The 23,229-nt window shown below is 41.4% G+C and overlaps 1 protein-coding gene across 6 annotated transcripts; it reads right to left on the bottom strand.

Moving 5' to 3' along the window:
* Positions 1 to 566: 566 nt before the first annotated feature.
* Positions 567 to 23,229, bottom strand: ppp6r2a (protein phosphatase 6, regulatory subunit 2a). Of its 6 annotated transcripts, XM_028571396.1 has the most exons (25): positions 20,726 to 20,975; positions 20,513 to 20,638; positions 17,868 to 18,037; positions 16,270 to 16,524; positions 15,395 to 15,581; positions 14,761 to 14,898; positions 14,594 to 14,659; positions 13,863 to 13,975; positions 11,551 to 11,664; positions 11,159 to 11,285; positions 10,734 to 10,886; positions 9,719 to 9,943; positions 9,505 to 9,569; positions 8,414 to 8,529; positions 8,238 to 8,323; positions 6,972 to 7,052; positions 6,312 to 6,409; positions 5,976 to 6,033; positions 5,591 to 5,718; positions 5,312 to 5,466; positions 4,637 to 4,781; positions 3,131 to 3,219; positions 2,727 to 2,928; positions 1,832 to 1,936; positions 567 to 699 (listed from the first exon to the last, which is right to left on the bottom strand). In XM_028571396.1, the coding sequence occupies exons 4-25, from the start codon at positions 16,494 to 16,496 to the stop codon at positions 651 to 653; spliced, it is 2,727 nt and encodes a 908-aa protein (XP_028427197.1). In that variant the 5' UTR covers positions 16,497 to 16,524; positions 17,868 to 18,037; positions 20,513 to 20,638; positions 20,726 to 20,975; the 3' UTR covers positions 567 to 650. The 6 variants fall into 6 exon arrangements, with proteins under 6 accessions (XP_028427197.1, XP_028427200.1, XP_028427196.1 ...); XM_028571399.1 differs by lacking the exons at positions 20,513 to 20,638; positions 20,726 to 20,975 and adding an exon at positions 23,211 to 23,229; XM_028571395.1 differs by having other exon boundaries at positions 20,513 to 20,975.

Below are 23,229 nucleotides of genomic sequence, written 5' to 3'. Positions count from 1 at the left end.
AAAACCTTGATCTGGGTGAGAGGACAGATAAGACAGCCAGCAGAGATGAGGGTAGAACACTTACATTGTGCTATAATGTACAGTAAATGGCTGCATAAGTGCTTTTTCTTAAGCTTGAAGAAGAAGAAAAAAAAAATATTTTCAAAATAAGGTATTTATTGTTGAGGCATCATTAAAAAGTTAGCCTGTGCTATCCATTCAGGGGCGACGATGTAAAAACAAATCCCTATCAATGGGATTCCAACAGCTTTGACCAAAGTGGGAGGAGATCTTTTCAGGACATAAAAAAATAATGACGATGTTACCCCTCGGATTCTGTCGTTTTTCAAAGATCGCTGCTACATTAAAACCGCACGTAATTATGTGCAACGTTTGGGGAAAAAAAGGCTTCGAAGATGATTCCTTACACTCCGTTCTGTCTGTTGGTTTGGTTGATGGGTTGTTTGTTTTTTTTCCTCATGGTTTTTTATTTTTATATTTTATTTTACATGTTCCGCCGCGTCATTATTGGTGTTGATTGGCAGTGTCCAGGTCCAATAACATGGCCGAGGGATTCAGTAAAAACACCGAAGTTGCAGCGAGGTTATTTCTGGGGGAGTCCCTCTGGAGGAGGCTGACAGTCACTGACGGATTTAGCAGTGTGCTGGCGCTCAGACCGGCCCGTTGACAGACACTTCCTGGGGCGGTGGTGTTTCCTCTCTGTTGGGGGGACACAGGAAACAGTCACATAAACACAGAACCTGAGAGGATGAGCATCTATTGTAGGAGTTTAACACACAGTACCATGGACAAACACACCGCCTCTAGCCTTAGCCTTCATCTCTCCCTGACCAAAGAATGTGGGGCCAAAATTACTTTTCCAAAAAAGAGAAACTAAATTGATAAGTTGTTTATTAGATACACAATGCTATTGGTAGCTAACCGTACCCATTAGAGTCTATGGGGTGTCAAACTCAACTTCACTAAGGGCCACACTGGAAAATGAGAATCCCATCAAGGGCCAGACATGTAGAGTTTTGGTTTTGGCGCCCAACTAGGCGGGCCAAAATGTATTGTGAATCTAAACTGATATTCGGGCCAGATCCAAATCTGTGAGGGGCCGGATTTTGCCCGCGGGCCTTGAGTTGACACCTGTGCCTTTTAGACAGTGTCATAGGTCTAATCCTTTTTCATCAGGATACAAAGACAAACATGTTTTCGACAGAGTCCAACTGTCAATTACTATTTATTACAGCTGCACAGCTGGAGACAGCTTCCTGAGCAGTACTTTTAGTCATCTATTAATCTGCACATACCTTTCTCAGTTAATTGAATCATTTCTCTGGGTCTATAAAATATCAGACAAAAAGTCAAAACTGTAGCTAATCAGGGTTTCCCCCAGAAAAAATGTTTAAGCCCGGTGGTAAGTGTCTTTTTTTTTTTGTGTGTTTTTGACAAGGGCCCGGCTGGGGCCAGTCCCAGACTGATGGCAGCATTCATGTAGAGCCCAATAGTTTCTGTGATAACAGAATCATGGATGGAATTGCGAAATTGAGAATAAAAAAAAAAGCTATAAGACCCTACATTAAGTCCGTGCTAAAAGCTAACTGGAGATTTGAAAATATCTCTAGGTCTAAGTTTCCAACCGAGCCACCCCACTGCAACTGGAGTTTAACGTCTTAAAACATACATTAAAAAATAATTCCCAGTTGCTTAGGCCTGGTGGGGTACCAGGCTTGCAATACACTGACTATGGTGAAGTACCTCATACAACCCCACTTCAAAAAAGATCCAAACTATCCCTTTAGGTCATTATTTCAGCACAAGAATAGAGAAGAGGCGGGGCTCCTACCTCCTGTCGGTCTGCGTGGCTGCAGGTGAAGTGTCAGCAGGCTGCTCCGAGGCTTCCGGAGGATCTGACAGCGAGAGTTTCTCCAGAGACACGGGACTCTCCTCGCTGCAGGACACAGACAAACAGTGAGGCCACGCCCAGAAACATTCAGCACAGTTTGCAGGTTTCAACTCAAGTCAGAGAACTTTGTCTTCACTCTTTTGTTCTGTAGCTGACCTTTGACCCCACTGCAAAGGCAAAAGGAAAACCTTTCTATTTTGGGCTCGATAAATAAATCACTTCATTTAGTCTGTTGACGCATGGAGCGACGGTGCTAGTCATCAGCAGATATTACTCGGCGCTCGTCTCAAGAGCAAAATTATTTGACCACGAACACTCTGGGATTAGCCATTCTTACGCTATCCTGGATGCCATGGTTACTGCATGAACCAAATAGTGTTACTGATATTTCTGACGCCCTTTGCTCCAGAAGATTAAGTAGCGTTGTGTGTGCGCTTATGATGACTGACAGGATTAGGGTTAGACAACGGTTTGACTTAAAAACGCCTACAGTACATGTACTGTAGAGGTTATAAAACGTTTAGGTTAGGTTATAAAACTTCTTATACGTCTCAGTTTACCCTCAAATGTCTGTAGATTACCAAAGAAGCTGCCAGGATATACTTTGCTTTCAGAAGTTAGAAGAAGAAGCCTTTAAAAAGGCCAAAAATGAATCCAGTAATTTTCAAATCCCAGTCCAGTCTATGATTACCTCACGGTGGTAATTATGTTTCAAATATAGATGTTTACGCACACAGACCAGCTTCTGGCGTAGGCTGCAGAGTGGACTGGTCAGCCAAGGAGGATTTTACCACTCGGCATCTGACAGCAAAGCTTCCAGCTAAAAGATGCAAACCTTTTGAGGTCAGCTGTCTTGTTGCTGGGGGCGCCGGCTGTTTCTGAGACGACGACGGCTGCTGCTGCTGCGGTGGGAGGAGCGCCGGCGTTTTTGTCGTCCTCCTCGCTGTCGGATCCCCCGGAGGAGCTGCTGTCTGAGGCCACGAGAGGAGCCTTCCTCCCCTCTCCCACCGGCCAAGCACCAGAGGAGGCACCAGCGTCTGACGACACAAACAAAAGAACAGGAAAAAAAAAATGAGGTTTTCCAAATCAATTGACAGTGCATTCCATTTCCCTCGCAACTCTGAAGCCGGAGCAGGGAATGACGTCACACCCGAGTTGAATGCGTTCCATTTACAAGTCCGATTTTTCATTGTGGGGTTATACAAAGTAACGGTTCTGAGGATTGCGGCAAACACTCACCACTCTTCTCGTGGTTTTGTTTGGCTTGTTTATCGGCATCGCCGCTGCCCGAGTCCACCGGAGAGCTGCACCTGGGATCGGTCTCTTTCCTGCAGAAAATCAACCACAAAAACCAGAGAATCGTGTTAACGAGCTGTAAAGAATCACAATCGTTTCTACATAATTTCCATTTTTTGTGACTGTTGTCTAATTTTGAAGTGTTCTGTGTTTAATATGTCAAATGGTAAAAAAAAGGCAATACAACTGTGAAATGGTGCAACATCAGTCTGCATATGAACAACTGGCTACACCGCCTATCTATTCTGGGATAGGGGGAAGAACGCTGTGGCTTGTTTGTATTTCTTCAAACCAAACAACAGTCCTGGGTGGCGCTGAACCCCAGATTCGGCAACGGCGCTCTTACAAAATAGATAGCGGAAGGGGAGGGGACATCACGCCGGATGTCAGGTTTATCCCAGCAATGTACATCCTTTGGCCCAGACTACTATAGGGCAAACAATGTAAAATCGTCCCGTACACACTCTATAGTTGTAAACTTAAAAGATTTTTTTGAACAAACATGTTGATCTTCCTACTGTCTACTAGCCAAAATAAGGCTCCTCTTCCTACAGAAGGTCAACAGATTGGTAAAATAAATCCTTTTTTCAACCAAAAAGCTCCAGAAAGTATGGAAACTGTCAAGATCTAAACTACGCACTAAAAATGCCTTGAAGATTAGGTCAAATAGACCCTAGGATTGAAAAACGACTGCTGCATTTAACACGCACTTTTCACAAATGAGAAAACAACACAATGGCATCCTGTTGTTCTTTGTATTTACTGTTGTGTCACTCTGGGGTCTTATAAGTCCCCAGTACTATTTGTGAAGGAACTAGAAGGTTCCTTGAGCCCATTGTTTTCTGTTTCCACCGCAGTTTAAAGACTCGTGAAGATTAGGCAAATTAGTCTGCTGACAAAACTGAAAAAGTTTTATCAAACAAAAATAAATGTCTTCTCCTCTTCCTAAAATGGTCATAAATCGATACTAGGAGTAGCCTACTTCCTTGTTTACTACTGCACCGGTATGAACGAAATGCAGAGGAGGAGAATGACACTATAAGAACATTGTCTCCACAAAACCATCTGTTGCTGTTTTTGACGTTTATTTATTTCTGCTTTAGAACATAACCACCATGAAACAATTCAGTTTTACTACAGTACTTCTTTGTTTTGCGAATGAAGCGGTACACAAGTTGAAGCAACCGCAGTGTATGTTTATTCAGTGACTGTCGGCACTTAAAACTTCCCCTCTTATGTTCCTGAACCTGTGGAAGTACTACCCCCTGGCCATCGTATCGTACAGAACTAAATTTGAGTTTCCTCCGGTTGAAACGCAGGTTTAGTTTGTGAGTTCCTCAAAACCGTCCCCTGGTAAAGTTCCTGCAGTGGAAACGCCCTAGTAATGATCCCTGTTGCATCAATTAAACAGCAGACTTGCTAATTTGGGTCAACGGGTTTGCTTCTCACCCGGAGAAAGGCTGGAACTCAGTGAAGGTGGCCCAGCCACCTCCCTGCGTCTGCGTTCCACTCCTAGACGAGCTGTCCCACTGGGCTGGGGTTTGGGATGCTGCAGTCCCTCCAGACTCCCTGAAATTTGCTGTCCAGCCTGCATCTGGAAACAAGACCAAAAATAGACTTTCATACTAAGACAAGAGCCTATTTTGAAAGTTCATAGGTTTACACAGAGTTTCTGCAGGTTAAAGTTAAATTTAAGACCATTATGAGTGATATTTACGACCTATATCACAATATCAACACATTTTTTTTTCATGCCAAGTATCGCTTAACTTGCACTTCCCTATAGCTGAAGAATAAAATCCAATTTACATCTGAGGTACAATCCGAAGGAGTCTTGTGGCAATAATAACAAAGCTGATATATAATGCAATATAAGTAGCATGTTGGTCTCCTTTGTAGTCGACTAGAAGAAAAAAAAACTACAACCATGGAATTTAAAAAGAGCATTAGAGGTAGTGTTGCATGGAAGTAAGAAAATTGAGACCTGTTTCAGGGAATTTAAGACTTTTTAAAAAGGCCTAAAATTTTTATTTTGAAATTTTAAGAGTTTTTAAAGACCCCGCAGAAACCCTGTTGCATGACATTTGGCTGTGTTCTGTGGGTCGCTGCTGTCCTCTAATCTACCTGTTTCTGACGTGTTCTGCTCAGATGTGTTCTGCTCAGATGTGTTCTGCTCAGAGTCCTCGTCCTCATCAGATTCAGAACCGTGGTCCCGCTCCCTGCCTCCGTTCTCCATGCTGCTCCTGGAGCTGTTCTCGGAGGTTTGGGAGATCCCAAACCTGGTGGAGAGTGGCAGGTGGATACAGGTTGAGGAAAGGAGTTAACAGACATATGACAGAAATGCTTGGTGAACTAAACACTGCAGTGAGGGAACCAAAGACTGGAAGACATAGTCGGGTTTACCTTGTTCTGGATTTAGCTTGTGTTGCATAGTTCATCTCCTTCTCCTCCCAAATGTCCTCTTCCTCTTCAACATCGTCAAACTGGCGTATCCGCTCTTTACAGCAGGCCTCAAACGCAGCCGCATTGGCCTGTTAAACATGGGGGGAAAAGTCAGTCGCCTTTTTGCGACGATGCCTAACAGACAGAATTTGCATCAAGTTTAAGTCAGTTTCCCATAGTTAAGTCAGTTACCCATAGCAGTGTTGACCAAATAAACTCTTAACAATAGCAACAGCTGTTAAGACATTATCAGTAGCTGTCATATTAATACTACTGACAGTAAAAGCAGAAAGTTGCAATGTTTTTAATGAACTGAGTAGGACACAAACACCAGCAAAACACTTACACTATTATCATCAGCATCTAGATTGAAGTTTATTTCGGCAATTCGGTCAAATGTGGCACTGAGGAAAGAGAACAAGAAAATATTAGTTAACATGCTGAAAGTTACGGTAATTGCTGTGGGATAACTAAATGGGTTTAGCAACAAAGAATAAGACACCTACATTAACGTTGACAGTCACGAAATCAAACAGTGTAGCAGAGAATGAATACAAATGTCTGAGCTCTGGTATGGAAGGATTGTTGACTGCACAGGTTGGGATGCAGAGTTGTTTGATGCAGAATGGCAAATCTTGTTTCATTTTCCTAAAATGCCAACAAGCCGCGTAAGACTTCTTACTTGATATTTTCATCGTGCTCGCTGAACTCCTCGTCATTGAAGCCAAACTGATCCACAAAGTTGGCAGTCATCTGTTGGATCTGATAGTCAGAGAAGGCCTGGGAAGGTCAAAGCACTTTTTAAGGCAATATCATTATGGATAGAATAATAACTTTACTTATATTGCACTTTTTAAAACAAAGTTACAAAGTTTTACAAAGTTTTAAAACAAAGTTACGAAAACAATTACAGAAAAACAATTTAAAACAAATTTCAAGTTCTACATTATAAAAAGCAACAAGAGAATATGTATAATAGAACAATATATTAACTATTTAAAATTATAGCTTTAGATAATGCCATTTCTTAATATATAGACATCAGCCTAGACTGCAGAATAGCTAACAGAGCATTGGCTGAAGACCTCAGGTTGCGATCTTCTGTATGGTAACAGAAGATCTGATATATACTCTGGGGCAAATCCGGAGCGGGCCTTAAAAGTTATCAGTAATATCCTAAAATCTATTCTAAAATTTACCGGAAGCCCATGGAGAGAAGCTAACATTTGTGGAATATGCTTTCTTTTTCTACTAGAAGAGGTTACTAGGAATGGCTATGTATTTATTATTATAACAGTGGTGCGAGGTGTCATTTTAGTTTCCATGCTGGTGTGTGTCCTACCTGCTGGAGAGACAGGTCGTTGGGGAACGGGCTCTCCATGTCGTCGTCTTCACTGGACGAGTGCATGTTGTGGGTGCTTACCTGCAGGACACAGAGCAGAGCTTTGGTGAACTTGTTACAGAGTCTTAGGGTACATTACAGACGCCCAGTGGCCTACTAGACACATTTGAACAATTTTAACTCGAGTACTCTATATCCTCGAGCTTCCGCTTCCGGGATTGCCCCGTTAGCGCCGGAAAATCCGCCGTATGTCCTTATTTTCGGCCGGATTTCTGTTACCTAACGCTTCCTTTGTGTTGGTATTCTAACCTCCGGTGGATTTCTGAGGACTGTAGTTAACTGCTCCTCAGATCTCTTCAGGGTAAATCCAGACAAATAGCTAGACTATCTGTCCAATCTGAGTTTTCTGTTCCACGACTAAAACAACTTTTGAACGTATACATGTTCCACCAAAACAAGTTCCTTCCAGAGGCTATTGTGCAGAGGCACCGTGGCTCCATGCAGCGCTAGTGCCACCAATGGCCATTGTGATTGGTTTAAAGAAATGCCAATAAACCAAAGAACCCTCATGTCCCATCCCAGAATGCTGTGTGGACTAGCCAGACCCTCCTCTGCAGCACTGTGGAGGAAGGTCTGGCAAAGCGAGACTAACTCGTGAGAAACCAAATACAAGTAATTGTTCAGTAACATAAAACCATCATGTAAAAAAAACAAAACAAAAAAAAGACATTCAAAAATGATTTTCTTTTGATGATGTGGAAAACTGCAACACCAACAGCAGATTCATTGAGCCATCCTACAGTACACCACTGGGCCTTTGTCATGAAGCCTGAATTCAGAGATGTACGGTTGTTTTTTTTTTTTTTTAATAAGGGAAATAGGTGTAAGCATGTTTACTTTTTGACATGTTGGGAGTTTATTTTGTTTATTTATAAGACTTGCATACAGACCTATAGTCTTTTTGAATACCACACCACTTTCAATGCAGCAAAAATCTGTTCTTGCAATGCAAATGCCCATCTGCAATTTGTAAACATGTCTAGTTCAGTTTCCTGAAAAGCAATCAGCAGATATCAGTGCTGCCTGGGACCTCACTGCTGCCATGCTTTGAGTCTACAAACTAGAATCAGGGCCACTATTGTTGTAAATCAGTTAAACCAGCATGTCTGACTTCAGGGCTTATATTCTGAAGATTTATTGAATGAAAAATGTGATTTGCTGAGAAGCTGATAGCAGCTGCTCTGACACGGCCGGGCCCAGTCTCACCAGCTCCACCGTGTTCCTCCGGTTAGTCTCTCGCAGGGTCTCGTCCACAAAGCTCTCCCAGCGGCCTCTGCAGTCTTCTGGCAGCTCTGCAACAACAGGCACACTCATTTTAACTGACTTGTCACTTAAAATGGTAACTCATCTGGCAATCAGGCCTACAGCAACATATGATATACCTTTGATGAGGTCGGTGATCTGGGACTGTACTGGTCCTTTCTCCAGGTTCTGGACCACCATGTTGGCGATTCTGGTCAGATGACCCATGTTGCCTCTCCTGGTACCGCCCTCACCCCTGAGATTCACAAATTACACTTAAGCCCAGTTCAGACCAAAGATTCGCAAAACCGTTTTAGAACGTCTCGGAGAAGAGTTTCAGCGGTCTGAACCGGCCCGTCTCCGCTCGACTTAAACCAGCTGATGGTGTCGCTGCGACTCAGCTGGTCGAGTCTCCAGAGGCTGGTTTTAGAACGTAAGGGACATCTCCTGTTTCAACAGCCAATAGAGAAGCCATCTTGTAAAGTCGGCTACAATAAAATGATCCATAATCCATTTTATTTCTGTTACAAACTGTTCATGGAGGCTCAACGTGCGTCCGCAAGCACATACGGTGGAGCGAGCTAGAGTGATTGAAGAGAGGGAGCGCCTAGGACAAAGCCGTGAATCAGAGAAATAAAACGTGTTTTCGCCGATTCATCACTAGAAACGTAACTGTAGCAAGACTCTCACATTATCCAGATTCGTATTTAGATCCAGCAAATGATAAATTTAGCTACAAAAAACCTGGCAGGCGGAAGTTAGGAAAGAAGTACAAAGGGTTGTTGCTATGGCAATGATACACGGTCTCGTCTCGGCCCATTGGTGTGAACTGAACTGACTGACTGTTTTAGAACGCTGAAGCCCGGCGCGTTTCAAGTACTTGGTCTGAACTGGGCTTTACGATTCCCTTCAATTGGTGTAAAGTAACTTCGCTGCCACACCACAACTGTGCTTGTCAAAACTAATCTCCAATCCACTGATGTTGGCTGAGGTCTAGGCAGTGATCACACAGCCAAGAGATAAGATTCGGATCAGAAACTCATACCAATGTTATTATTGCTGCATATGTTTCTCTTTACGTTAACCACAGACTCACCATAAATAAAAACACAAAAATGTGTTTCAGTTTTACAATTACTACAATAAAAACATATTTAGCAGGACATGCATAAAGCAGGATCATGCGGCTGCAGAGGTATGATGTGGTGGTTTTGATGAAAGAGGTCCTTACTGTATTTTATCATTCTCCTCCCAGGCGTCAAGGATCCTCTGTACCAGTTGACACTTCTGGAAAAGCTGAGGGTTCGACAGAAACAGAGAATGAAGGTGAGTGCAAGGTTTTGGTGCTCTTCCTTCCTCAATTATTTCCACAAACAAAAAGCAGCAGAGAAGGTTTTGGGTGTAGTATAGCAAGTTTAGGACATCAAGCCGCTTAAGCCACCTACATGCGCTACGAGGGCATTGTGGATGGAGGTCTGTGGGTCACTGGTCCTGCCTGTCTCCACCGCCTCCCCCTGCGGCTCAGGGTCCGATGCTGCGGGATTCCCATCGTGGTTCTGGAGGCCCGGGTTGGGCCGCTCCTCCGAGGAAGGATGGTTCAGGATAGCTGCCACACACAGCTCCACTTGGAAGTGCAAAAAGTTATTCCAGGAGTATTTGAAGAACAGATCCTATGCAGAGAGAGAGAGAGAGAGAGAGAGAGAGAGATCAGTCAGTGGCATGCTGCAAAAGATTGCTAGAAGACCGGACTGTAAGCAGCACTGAGTTGAGTGGACACCTCCCTTAACAGCATACAGTTGTCAAGATGTACCAATAGCGCTAGCAGTTTTTAAGCATTTTAGCCAATTACTGCAAGACCACATGGCTCTGTGCCCTTCTAACGTTGGCTATTTAAAAAAAGTCACGGTTATATCTGGACCAGAAAGGACTTCTCCAGTTCCCCCCCATGCAGTTTAACCAGGTCAACAGTCTGCTGCACTACATACGAAGCTCCATGGTTTTATGTGAAATAAGCTACACCCACTGCCCTTTGGTCAGGTGGTGTGATAAGGTTATCGGTGCTTCCATGCCTCATGACCAACCTTGTGCAAATCTGATGCAACCTTTTCAGATATAGCACACAAACAGGATCAGGCAAAAGCATCACTCTAAAACATCTCCTCAATAGAATTATCGCCTTGCGGTTGTATGCCTTTGCCAACCAGTCAAGTTGTGTGTGTGTGTATATATATATAATGAAGACTTTGAAGCAATTTAATAAAAAGATAAGTCATTAAGCAAAAATTCTGATTCCAGTTTCTTAAATGTGATTTTTTTTTTTTGTTTCTTTGCTCCTCAATGACAGTAAACTGAATATCTTTGAGTTGTTGACAAAACATTTGAGGACCTATCTTGGGCTTTGGGAAACACTGATCGACTTATTAACATCCCTAGTGCAGAATCAAGCCAGGCTTAGCCTACCAGTAGTAGGTCCATGGTGGAGAGATTGCAGAGCTCCTGGCAGATACTGAGGGCACTGGTCTGCAGCAGGGCGGCCACCAGCCGGGCCACGTGAAGGCGGGCGTTCCCCAGCGGCTGCTCTAGAACACCAACGGTTGTCAATATTGCACTTTTCTGTAGAGGGAATGAGAAAAGCCCAATGTTGTTTTGATGCCAATCCACAAGAATCCAGAGATTCAATGCTATAACTGTACTAAAGAGGGGAACAATGAAATACATTATTTTTAAATATAAGGCTGAAACGTGCTAGCTAAAGGCGCTACCTGCTTATGTTTAGAATATATATATATATATATATATATATATATATATATATATATATATATATATATATATATATATATATATATATATACTCATGACATGGCACTGCTCCGTGGCTTTACCTTGGGGGGATCCAGAAGAAGCTGCTGGAAGTCCTTTATATGGGGCTCAATGGCATTTAAAATACTGCTGCTGACAGTGTAAGACCTTTCATAACCCTGAGAATACAGATCCATCAGCCCTTCCAACCTGGGAGACACAAGCAGACATTAGGCCATTAGACTTGAAATTATGAAAATGCTAACTTAGTTACTGAGTCAGTATTGTTTTTGTTTTTTTTTATGTACGCAGAGGGGAGCATTTCCTCTGCTTTCCTGATACATTATAGAAGTAAACGCAATACAAATTCACCATGTGGGTTTATTGCTCAAAAGACTCTGGAGGACTAGGACCCAGAGGAACAAAAATTAACTGAGCTCCCAACATATACATTTAAAAGAAACTAAACACTTACCCAGACCTCCTGGTCTCCAGTAAGGTAAGTAGCACTTGAGTTCCGTTAACAATGGAGGCCTCACTCCTCTCCCCTTCAAACATGTTCTTCAGGAGCCCCGCTACACTCTCCTGCCTGAAAGACAAAAAGGTTTATGCAGTAGCAAATTTAGTAAACAAACTACTGAACGATGATGACACGCTAGTGTGGCGTTCACCACTTAAAGCCAGCAAACCAGTTGTCCAATGTCTTTGCTATTGTTGATACTGAGGAGTGGAAATTCATGGGTGAGATGTTGTACACCGAGGAAGTGTTATGAAAGACACAACCTCAAACTTGCACAAAAATCTAAACTTATCTAACAGGCTCTGGCAGCAAATCATTGTACACACAACAACCTTTTAAAAAGAACTCTCCACTCCAGATTTGGACATTTGTAAAACTACATAGGAGTGTTTCAGTAGGTTTACAATCCTGGCTTGTGTGGACATGTAAGAGCACACATCCTACCAAGTCTACCGTCAACTGCTTCAAAGAAGACAAAAATGTAAAAAGAGCCTACCAATTAGGTCACACCATTAACCAACAGCAGATTTTGTGTGATTGTAATGTACTGCAGCCAGATAAATGTCATGTTTTTCAATACATACTCACTCTAAATACAGTGGGGGAAATAAGTATTTGACCCCTTGCTGATTTTGCAGGTTTGCCCACTTACAAAGAATGCAAAAATCTACAATTTTAATCATATGTACATTCTAACAGTGAAAGACAGAATCCCAAAGAAAATTCCAGAAAAAATCACATCATATGAATTTATTAAAATTGATAACCATCTGATGAGGAAAAACAAGTATTTGACCCCCTGGACAAACAGCATGTTAATATTTTGTAGAAAAGCCATTATTGGCCAGCACAGATGTCAAACGGTTTTTATAGTTGGTGACAAGGTTTGTGCACATTTCGGCAGGGATGTTGGCCCACTCCTCCCTGCAGACAGCCTCCAAATCATTCAGGTTCCGAGGTTGTCGCCTGGCAACTCGAATTTTAAGCTCCCTCCAAAGATTTTCAATCAGATTCAGGTCTGGAGACTGGCTAGGCCACTCCAGAACCTTGATGTGCTTCTTCTTCAGCCACTCTTTTGTTGCTTTGGCGGTGTGCTTAGGGTCGTTGTCGTGCTGAAACACCCATCCTCGACCCATCTTCAGCTCTCTCACTGAGGGAAGGAGATGTCGGTCCAGAATTCCACGATACATGGCCCCGTCCATCCTCCCCTCAATACGATGGAGTTGTCCCGTCCCCTTTGCTGAAAAGCACCCCCAAAGCATGATGTTGCCACCACCATGCTTGACGGTGGGGATGGTGTTCTTTGGGTTGTACTCTGTGTTCTTTGCCCTCCAAACACGACGAGTGGAGTTGAGGCCAAAAGTTCTATTTTGGTCTCATCTGACCACATCACCTTCTTCCAGGCCTCTTCTGAGTCGTGCAGGTGGTGAATGGCGAACTTCATGCGGGCCTGTACATGTTTCTTCTTGAGCAGGGGGGACCTTGCGTGCGCTGCAGGATTTCAATCCATGACGGGCGTAGTGTGTTACCAACCGTTTCTTTTGTAACTGTGGTCCCAGCTGCCTTCAGTTGATTCATCAGTTCCCCCTTGTGGTTTTGGGATGATTCCTCACCGTTCGCATGATCAGGGACACCCCACGAGGCAAGATCTTGTGTGGAGGCCCAGACCGAGGGAGGTTGGCGGTGGTGTGGTGCTTCTTCCATTTCCTGATAACTGCACCGACAGTTGATCTTTTCTCTCCAAGTTGCTTTCCGATTCCCTTGTAGCCCATCCCAGCCTTGTGCAGATCAACAATCTTGTCCCTGATGTCCATAGAAAGCTCTTTGGTCTTGCCCATGGTGGTGATGTTGGATGCTGGTTGTTTGGGTGTTGACAGGTGTCTTTTATACAGATAACGAGGTGAGGCAGGTGTATTTGATGTAGATAATTGGTTCGGATTGGGGCTGTGTCTTAAAGAAAGACTAACTGGCTTGTAGGAGCCAGAATACTTGCTGTTTGTCCAGGGGGTCAAATACTTGTTTTTCCTCATCAGATGGTTATCAATTTTAATAAATTCATATGATGTGATTTTCTGGAATTTTCTTTGGGATTCTGTCTTTCACTGTTAGAATGTACATATGATTACAATTGTAGATTTTTGCATTCTTTGTAAGTGGGCAAACCTGCAAAATCAGCAAGGGGTCAAATACTTATTTCCCCCACTGTACCACAAGCAACTTGACACTTTCCCTCCTAGAACTTTAATCAAAAGGCATTGCACACTTACGACTCTAGTACAGCCAATAGTGGGTCGGCCTCCATATTCTCCTGCATCTGATTGGCCTGGTCTCGACTAAGGCGGATGATGTCACAAAGCGTTTGGGATGCATTTGATTGTCTCTGAAATGTAAAATCATTGAATTAGAAAATAACTAACTAACCTAATTAACAGATTATGGTAACACATGTATTATAGAATTATAGCTTCTTCATCTGACAAAGAGAGCATCGTGCCAACATGGTGACAGGTCAACTCCCAGCACGCCTGACCAGGGTTTCTGCAGGCTTCACCAAGTCGAATTTTTTTAAGACCATTGTGAATGAAATTTAAGACTTATGTCACAACATCAAAAAACAAAAACGTCAGTTTTTTTTCAAGCCAAGTATCGTTGAACTTGCACTTCCTCATAGCTGAGGAATGTCTGTGGTACAACCTGAAAGAGACTCGCGCCAATAACACGAAAGCTGATTGGCTATAATATAAGTTGCGTGTAGTGGTAATACAGCAAATTATATTTGGACTAGTAGCGAAAGAAAGAACTACAACACCACGGAATCAAAGAAATCATTCTAAAGTGCTGCGGGAGCATTTCAATGAGCATTAGAGGTAGCCTTACATGGACGTAGGAAAATGAAGACCTGTTTAAAATTATTTAAGACCTAGAACACAATACTTCAGCAGATTCCAGACTTTTTAAGGCCTAAAATTTGGATTTTGAAATTTTAGATTGTACTCACCTCCTCATCTTTGCCAGTATGGATGAGCTCTGTGAGTCTTTGTACCAACTTCTCCTCATTCAGCCACTTAGGAAAAAAAATCACAAATGGTGTAAGATACTTTGAAGGCGTTTAAAGACTGGTGTTTTTACTTATAGGAAGTACACAACAACATTAAGAGTGCTTACATGGAGGACCTCCTGCCTCAAGGGGGCAGGTTCCACACAACTGATGAGGCGAAGCAGCAGGTCCATCATGGCAGAGGCGTCAATGTGTTTCAGCACCAGACCAATGAAGCCTTCCTTTTTCTTTAGAAAGGTAATCACCTGGAAAATAAAATCAAAGCGCTCAATACTTTTGGTTCCACGTAGCAGCCCAAACCAGGGTACAACTGAATGTGTGAGATATAACATCTTCGTTTTCCAGAGTACTGCACGCTTGCTTATTTACATGCTCTAAATCAAGGCCGCCCAATTTGGGGCCGTGGGTCAAGGTTGGCCCGTACTCCCTTTGTTTTGGCCCACCATGGTATTTGACATGCTCATGCTTATTCTTCTCTTATTTAAAAGCTGTAAAATCCTAACCATAGGGACTACAAAACGTACATTGCGTGCAGCTAAAAAATACTTAATCTCAGTTTTACAGCAATGTAAAGCACAGTGCTGGTAAACTTCCCTATTAAATTAAAAACACAAGTTTTATCTACGACAAATTACAAGAATCGCTGTACTCTTCAACATCAACATTTATTTTGGGCCCATTTTGGCACCCCTGCTCTCAATCAAGAAACCGTTGCTCAAGCCGTGATCTTTTTCAACATACCTGTTCGGTTTTCCTGGCAATGAGATTGCCGATGGTTTTGCTGAAGAAGCTGGCCAGTAGCGGGTTGAGGGGGGGGTCCTGCTCCAGGAAGTGATAGAGCACCTCAAGAAGAGAGTCGTCTGCACCCAGCTTATCGTTAATAATGGACACGTCTGATGTCAGGAGCTCACAAGCAATGTTGGGAAACCTTACCAAAAAAAAAATTATCACAGAATAACAATGAGAAGGAGTCTCGGTGCAACTTATGATTTTAAAAGTGCCATTTCTGACATGAGGGGGGGGGAAACCAATTTCAATTAATCCTTTTAGAGGAGTTCACTGTCCAGAGCAACAAAAAAATGGGATGTAATAAAGTACAATAAATGAAATCAGAGCAGAAAATGGTACTCAACACAACCAGTAACACTAACAAATTAATTTTGTATGTTCTCTTTTTAAGAGAATATATGAACAATATAGGATTTTAATGTATGTTAATTCAAATGAATTCTACTAGGTGTGACATTATTGCAGAGACAAAGATTTAGACGTTTAGTATGAAGAGTTTTTTTTCTTTTCAAGATGAGAAAAAGTACATTAAATAAATTGATACAACTGCAATAGTTCTTGTGGTGTTCTGTCCCAACAACTAAACAGGAACTAAGAACAAGAACTGAGTTAAGCAAATACTGCCCTGATGCCTCCATCTAATGAAAACGTGCTGAAAAGAGTTCAAACATTTAGTCAAGATGTCTGGCTTCATCTGCTTTCATTTTAGGGAATCTCGTGCACTTTTTGCATGTTGTCTGATAAAAATTAGACAATATAATACAACATGAAGTGTACCTTGTAATTACAGCAGTTTATAATGGTTGCGCTGACTGTGTACGACTCACTTAAAGCGGCTCCTCTCCTCCAGGTCGGCGGGCGGCTCCGTGGTGATGAGGTGGACCAGCTCCTGCATGCAGTGGTCCTGGGAGAGGAAGAGGAGCAGCCTGCGGTTTTGGGCCTTGCACTCCTGCAGGACGTCATCCTCCTCCATCAGCTCTCTCAGCGTCACGTCCTCTCTGTCCAGCAGCTGGTCGATGTGGGAGGTGGTGTGCAGGTCGAACTTCCAGAACATGGTGGCCGCTGGGACGGGGGACACAGCCCTGGGCCGCGGGACAGCAGAGTGAGGATGGAGGGAAGGTAAAAAAGGACAAAAACACAGGAGGTAGAGGGAATACAGAGAGGTCCGACAATAAAAGAAAGGGGGTAGGAAAAGGGAAGGGGAGTAGTGGATGCGTAGGTGGGGGAAGGAAGCCGGGGAGAGAAATGGATGTAAACAAAAGATGTGAGATAAAGGATTAAACTGACAAGACAGCACTATCACTTGCAGTAAGTCCTTTTACATCACAGAATACGTTCACAGGGGCTGCAACATTCTTCTATTAACTTAATGAGAAATTGTCTCGTAAACAGCATTTTCTGATCATTTTAATTATAATCTAACAACCACCCTTTTCTAATTCACAATGAAAATAAACTGATTCACAATGGAACTTTTGTTGTACATTAAATGTAAATAGGGTGCCAGAGTGCATAGAAAAGCATAACAATAGAGCTTGATCCCATGGCCTAGAGACGCCCCTGCATACACCTGACCTGTGCGGGGCTGCCGCGACTGCATTTGCTTCTTGGCAAAGATGATTGAGGACAGCAACGTCAAAAGGTTGAAAACAGGCTATTTAATGAAAAACGGACAGATGAATTTGCCTTTATTTTGTTTGTTGAAGATCCCTGCTCTACTGTGTGGATCTTTCAAATAAAAAGACAGGGTTTTCCCCCAGTGTATTGCAGGCCTGGTGGCCCAACGGGCCTAAATTGCCCCCCACCAGGCCTAAGCCACTGGGAATTATTTTATAATGTATTTATAATAAGTTTTTTACAGTGAGGCGGCTCGGTTGGAAACTTAGACTTAGTGATATTTTTGACTCTCCAGTTAGCCTTTAGCACTGACTGAATGTAGGGCCCTACGGAACCTGTTTTACAACTTTTTTTTAATTCTCAATTTCACGATTCCGTCCAGGATTCTGTTATCACAGAAACTATTGGGCTCTACATTGATGCTGTAATAAGTCTGGCGAAAAAAAGACACTTTCCACCAGGCTAACAACTTTTCTGAGGGAAACCCTGAAAGGCATAGAAGAGCAGAATTTGTAAGTTGAGCTCACAAAGGAAAATCACAAAATGAAAGAAAGATTGACTGTGAGGTTTAAATACTGGCAGGTCATGACACTGTGACGTAATGTGGAGGCGACATCTTCAGTCACTAATCAAGCTGTGTGCTCTACAGAATTTAAACATACTGTAAATTAGGAATTTAATAGATCTGTCGGCAACTCATGTTTGACAATACGGACAACAGCAACATTATTGTGGTCCATGTAAGTGTAGTCATAGACTGTACAATAAAAAAAATGTAAATGCCACACAGTAAAATGCTCACACGTACCAGTGGATGAAAGGTGGATATCTTTAATCAGACCTCCCCCGCGGGCAGGCAGGCATTTGTGTTTGTGCCGACGACAGAGAGTGTGGCGAGGCCTGGCATTTATCAGCATGGGTCTCCTCTTAAAACGCAGGCCTCTTTAGGAGATGAGACGCAGAGAGGCTCACCATAACCTGCACGACACAAAACACCGGGCATCATTAATCAACTGCGCAACATGATTTTAGACGAAATGACAGTGTTAACATACTATTCAGACCTTTTAGATCTGCACAAATACTGTATGTGAATGTACCCATGAAGAGTTATAATGTATGTTTTGCAAGTTGGTGAATAAAGTCAACTTTGCACTAGGGGTGGGAATCATCAGAGGCCTCACAATAAGATATCACCACCATACTTATGTCCTGATAGTTATGTTCAAAGCTAACGTGTCTCCCTGAGCTACCAGCTATTAACGGTTGATCGTGAAAGTAAAACTGAAAGGGGAAATCGAAACACTTCCTCCTTTAACTTTTCCTTTTTTTTTTCCTGAAGAGGACCCTTCCCTGCACATGCGGCAGCAGCAGAAGCGTCCATCTGGCATACATTTACAGAGTACACAAGTGCCATAATAACCCGCTGAACGCTCCCTGTGGACACTGAGAGCAGGAAAGCAAATGCTTGACTTTACATCCAAAATAGAACCCACCAGAGGCAACCTCAACAAAAACAGTCAACTGGCACGTTTACAGACGATAGAAAAAAAAAGGAACAATGGCACACATAAAGGGCATGCATGTGGATGTTGTGAGCCAACAATAGTCTGTAATTAGGCAAGTTAAAAAGCAGTTAAGTCAAGCAAAAGGGAATTCCACCTACACTTTTACTTGAACTCTCCTATACTTGCTGAGTGTAAATAAAGATGCAACTGGTGGCGACTGAATGTTTATCATATTGTACTAGCCTAGTGACATGCACTAGCAAATAATCCAACAGTATGCAAAGGTGCACTTTGGAGGACAAACACAAGCTACAGTTTTAATCAGCCTGTTGCTGCTTACTTGCACTTAGACGCACTGAAGTTGTAAAATTATGTAAACAGACCTGTGTCTAATGTTTGATACAGAGATGATATATTTAAAAGGGTAATTCATAAGAAGATAGGCCAGTGACTTTACTTGTGCTTTATAATACTCTTTCACACATGTATCGAGTTCCTGGGCTTCTTCCATTCACATTATTGATTACCTTTGGGTTTGTTGGCTGTCAAAATAAATATACGATGGCTTCACACTTTAATAACTTAAGATGGCCACATGGCATCATTTTTTAACATGTGACAGCTAACAATGACACATGATAGAACAACCAATAACCTAAAAGGATGTGTCTGCATCACTCCCTTATAACTTTTCAAATTCAAATTTTATTTGTCACATGCAAAATATTTTGGGAAAGTAAGAGTATCCCCTATTTAGTGCTGGGCAATATATCGATATTGATATATGAGGCTAGCTATCTTCTTAAATTTTGGATATCATAATATCGTGATATGACATAAGTTGTCTTTTCCTGGTTTTAAGTGCTATATTACAGTAAAGTTATATCATTTTCTGAACTTACCAGACTGTTCTAGCTGTTCTATTTCTTGCCGTTAACCACTTAGTCATTATATCCACATTACTGATGATTATTTATCTAAAATCTTACTGTGTACATATTTTGTGAAAGCACCAACCCTACAATATCGGTCGATATCTACATCGATGCAAAAACATATTGTAATATTTTCTCCATATCGCCCAGCTCTAACCATGTTTGTTAGGAGTGTCCAACAATGATAGACACACTGGTGTGTTGTTAAAGAAATGTAAAGTGAGCTGCCGTAGCCAAGGCATTAAGTGCACATCAACTGACTTGCGGTAGGAGCTCAGATTTCTGTTTACTTCAACTCCCGTGGAGGCAACACTACCAAACAAAACAATAAAAACAGCAACGCAGATTTACTTTACAGTAATTCATTATATTCGTCACAGTTGTTTAAACACGAGGTTCATTTATTTTTTTATCCATCCGTAATTTGTACATGTGTACAAATGAACTTAAAACAGCGTGTAACGTTACTTAATTTCAGGAACTCAGCAAGGCTTTCGGTGCTGTTGGCCTCACCGAAGAACACAACTTAACTAACTATAGCTCGTTAGCTACTAGACAATAACGACATTTTAAAAGATCCGCTGTATTATAAGGAACATGTCAGTTGCGTTGATGTCGACGGCACCCAACTACAGCTGTTAAACGTAACTTTTTGACTATATTATGTTAACTAGCGTTAAGTAATCGAACGTTAGCAACTAGCTAAATCGATACATTAGGCAATGTTTGCCGATAAGCTGACATTAGTTTCCTCATCAACAAACTGTGAATTGGCTATTGTAAGGCTCTAACTTAGCAAATAATTTAGCAAACGTTAGTTCCTCCTTTCCTCTGATTAGCTCGTAAGCTAATTAGCTAGCTGCTAACAGTTAACGTGTAATGTTACTGAGCTGAGTTAGCAAACTTAAATAGCTCTCAATCTTAGGTTCAACTTTGTCGATGCAGCAGTAGAGTTAACGTTAGCTAGCTAGTTGCTCAAACTCATGACGATCTTTCCTCCCAAAACTTACCTTTTGATTGAAAGTCCGCTTCTATGCCTCCCGTGTGTGTTCAAGATTGTTAGTTGAGTTTTTCGTCAAGCAGTCAGCTACTAGCGTTAAGTCACCAGCTATCCAGTTAACTATTAGCTGTGTTAGCTAAGATACATACAAGCGAATAGTGATTTGTTTTGAAGAAGGGTCAGTCTGCGACAGCACAGGCTACAGTTAGCTAGCTCAACTTACCTAACGTGAGTCAAATGGGGCTCTGAAGTCTATCAAATAAACAGTTCCCCAGCATGAATGCTACTTGACATTAATAACAATATCTGTTATTACAGATCTAGAGTGTATGATTCGTACTCACGCACAAAGTAATTCAAACGGTAGGCTAAGTTTAGCATGCGAAGCAGGAAAAACTCAGTCATATTTTTCGAATCAAAATGGCGACCTGGTTACGAGAGCGCGCAGTAGACCCACACAGGGGACGCGCATTGACTTCAGACAGTGCACTCAACTCAGCAAAGCCATGGATGTATAAAATGACAAATAGTTTTGGAGTACTACTGAATGATGCGACAGTGCTACACTGTTATTTTTGTATATCAAATTAAACTAAAAGTCCAAGTCCAAGGGCATTATATAAAATAAACAGTATTTCTTAAAATGCACCTGAAGGGTCCTATCTATGTTCTATACTACAAGTGACCTTCATTATTTCTGGTATTTTAAGTATACAACCCTAACCGATTTGCTGTAATATCTTTGTGTTATGTGTGCAACGAAAACAGTTAACCACAAATGGTGTTCAGTTTAATTAAAAGGGAGTCCATCCACTATTTATCATCATTGATTTCAACCAATCATTAACTCCCACAATACCAATATGATTTTCTAACTACATTTAGTCATAGTGATCTTTAATCACCCTGACTTAATAAACAGTTTCCTATACTAAATCTGACACTAATTTAGTATTGCGTCTGTTCTTCAATATATAGAAGTTTGCATCACAACTATTTATTCAAAATAAACATAATGCAATATAAAATGACTCGCTCAATGAGTTGCATTGAATTATAACCATAACATGTATTTTATGTAAATGTAAGAAGTTAAAGTTGCAGTTCTTTGTTGAGTTCCATTTAGTTAGACATACAGGTGAAGTACTGATTAGGGGAGGTACTTGGACTACGGTGTTTTGTAGCTGAGTCTGACCTATAACCTTAAAAGAATATTATGGTATACTGCATAATTAATAATGTTTTATGTAGGAAACCCAACCACCAGGTCACATCCTCACTATTTGAAACCACAGATGTCGTGTCACAAGTAGTTGAGCACAGTGGACTATTTGGCAGAGTAAGATAATCAGGACAGGCAGATTTGCAAAATAATGGTTGTGGGTTGAAAGGCAAGGTGTTTTGGCAGGAGTCACCAATTCTTTTTTGGTGCTTTTTTCTTTATTAGATAGTACAGACAGAGAGGAAAGGGGAGAGAGACAGGGGATGGCACGAAGCAATTCATATCAATTTCATTTATAGTGTCAAATCATAACAGCAGTTATTAAATAACTCAGCCTGGGGCACACACTCTACTGGGTGAGCTAGAGGTCGCCCTGAGTCACCAATCATTTTCATTATTTATATATTAATATTTCTTTAGTCCATAAAATGTCAATAATGACAAATGTGGAGAGTGTAACAACTAATTGTAAGAGCAACTGAATACCTGATTGTGAAATGTAAGCCCAATGTTTAAATTTAAATAGCACAAAAGTAATACCATTGAAATGTTTTACTTTGAAAACCATCTATCTGAGTACATGAGGTCCTCCTCTTTAAAAATGTCAGTTGGTGAAGTTGTGCCGTTTAAAAAAATAAAAATCCAGATAAAAAATTCATGTGTCCTCGCTCCTCACTTAAACTTCTCTTTCTTGGATCATACGACAAAGCTCTGCTTGATTCCATTCAGGCTTGATTGTTTCCACAAGCTGGATTTTCCAGTTTGAGTTTTTCATATTCAGTGTTAATGTCTGAGGGTGTCAGTGTCAATGTTAATCCAATTTTATTTATTCATTTATTACTTTTTTTTGTGCAATCTGAATATTTGACTCTGTGAACCCTAAACAAGCAATAGGCTATTTGCTATTATGTTTTTGAAAATGCACAACTTGAAATGACCCTTGGGAAACTTCATAGAGACAAATTCAAACCACCTAAATTCAGATACATGGTTTTCAAAATAAAATATTTCAATGCAAAAGTGGTATTTCATTTTCAGCATTGAGTATTCAATAGTGATTTAATTTCACAATTAAATAATCAGCTCCAAATAGGATTCAAAACCTTATTGCCTTGCTTTGCTTCCATATTGGCCAATCAGAAAGCAGTGGTTATTACAACTTTTCTGACCCACAGCCAATAAACTATTAGGCCTAATGATATTAAACCATGATATGCATCCAAGGAACTGCTCTCGCTTAAAAGACTGTAAAAAAGTTATGTTTACGTGATATAATATTCATTAAAAATCATTAATTGTTAGCAGAATCTGTTAACTGATTAAGCCATTCGTTATTAGATATTTATATCAGCAATGAATGATGAACCCTTGAGTTTGTGGTTTTAGATATTCGCTCTTAATCATTATGTCCTGAAATGTTGCAAATGCTTTCTATTGTTTTTTCTCTTTCCTTAACTTATCTTTTCTTCATCTCTCACTCTTTTACCTTTCTCCCTACTTCATAT

The sequence above is a fragment of the Perca flavescens genome, chromosome 23 (genome assembly GCF_004354835.1).
Source record: "Perca flavescens isolate YP-PL-M2 chromosome 23, PFLA_1.0, whole genome shotgun sequence".
Taxonomy (NCBI): domain Eukaryota; kingdom Metazoa; phylum Chordata; class Actinopteri; order Perciformes; family Percidae; genus Perca; species Perca flavescens.
This window is presented reverse-complemented; position numbering and strand designations above follow the sequence as displayed.

What these genes read in the sequence shown, in the direction of transcription:
- ppp6r2a (XM_028571399.1), bottom strand. Translation starts at nt 16,496, where the DNA reads ATGTTCTGGAAGTTCGACCTGCACACCACCTCCCACATCGACCAGCTG. An exon ending in GATCACCGACCTCATCAAAG is followed by an intron (nt 8,324 to 8,413) that starts GTATATCATATG and finishes CTGTTGTTGCAG; the next exon opens with AGCTGCCAGAAGACTGCAGA. An exon ending in GAGTTCCAGCCTTTCTCCGG is followed by an intron (nt 3,220 to 4,636) that starts GTGAGAAGCAAA and finishes GATTTTCTGCAG; the next exon opens with GAAAGAGACCGATCCCAGGT.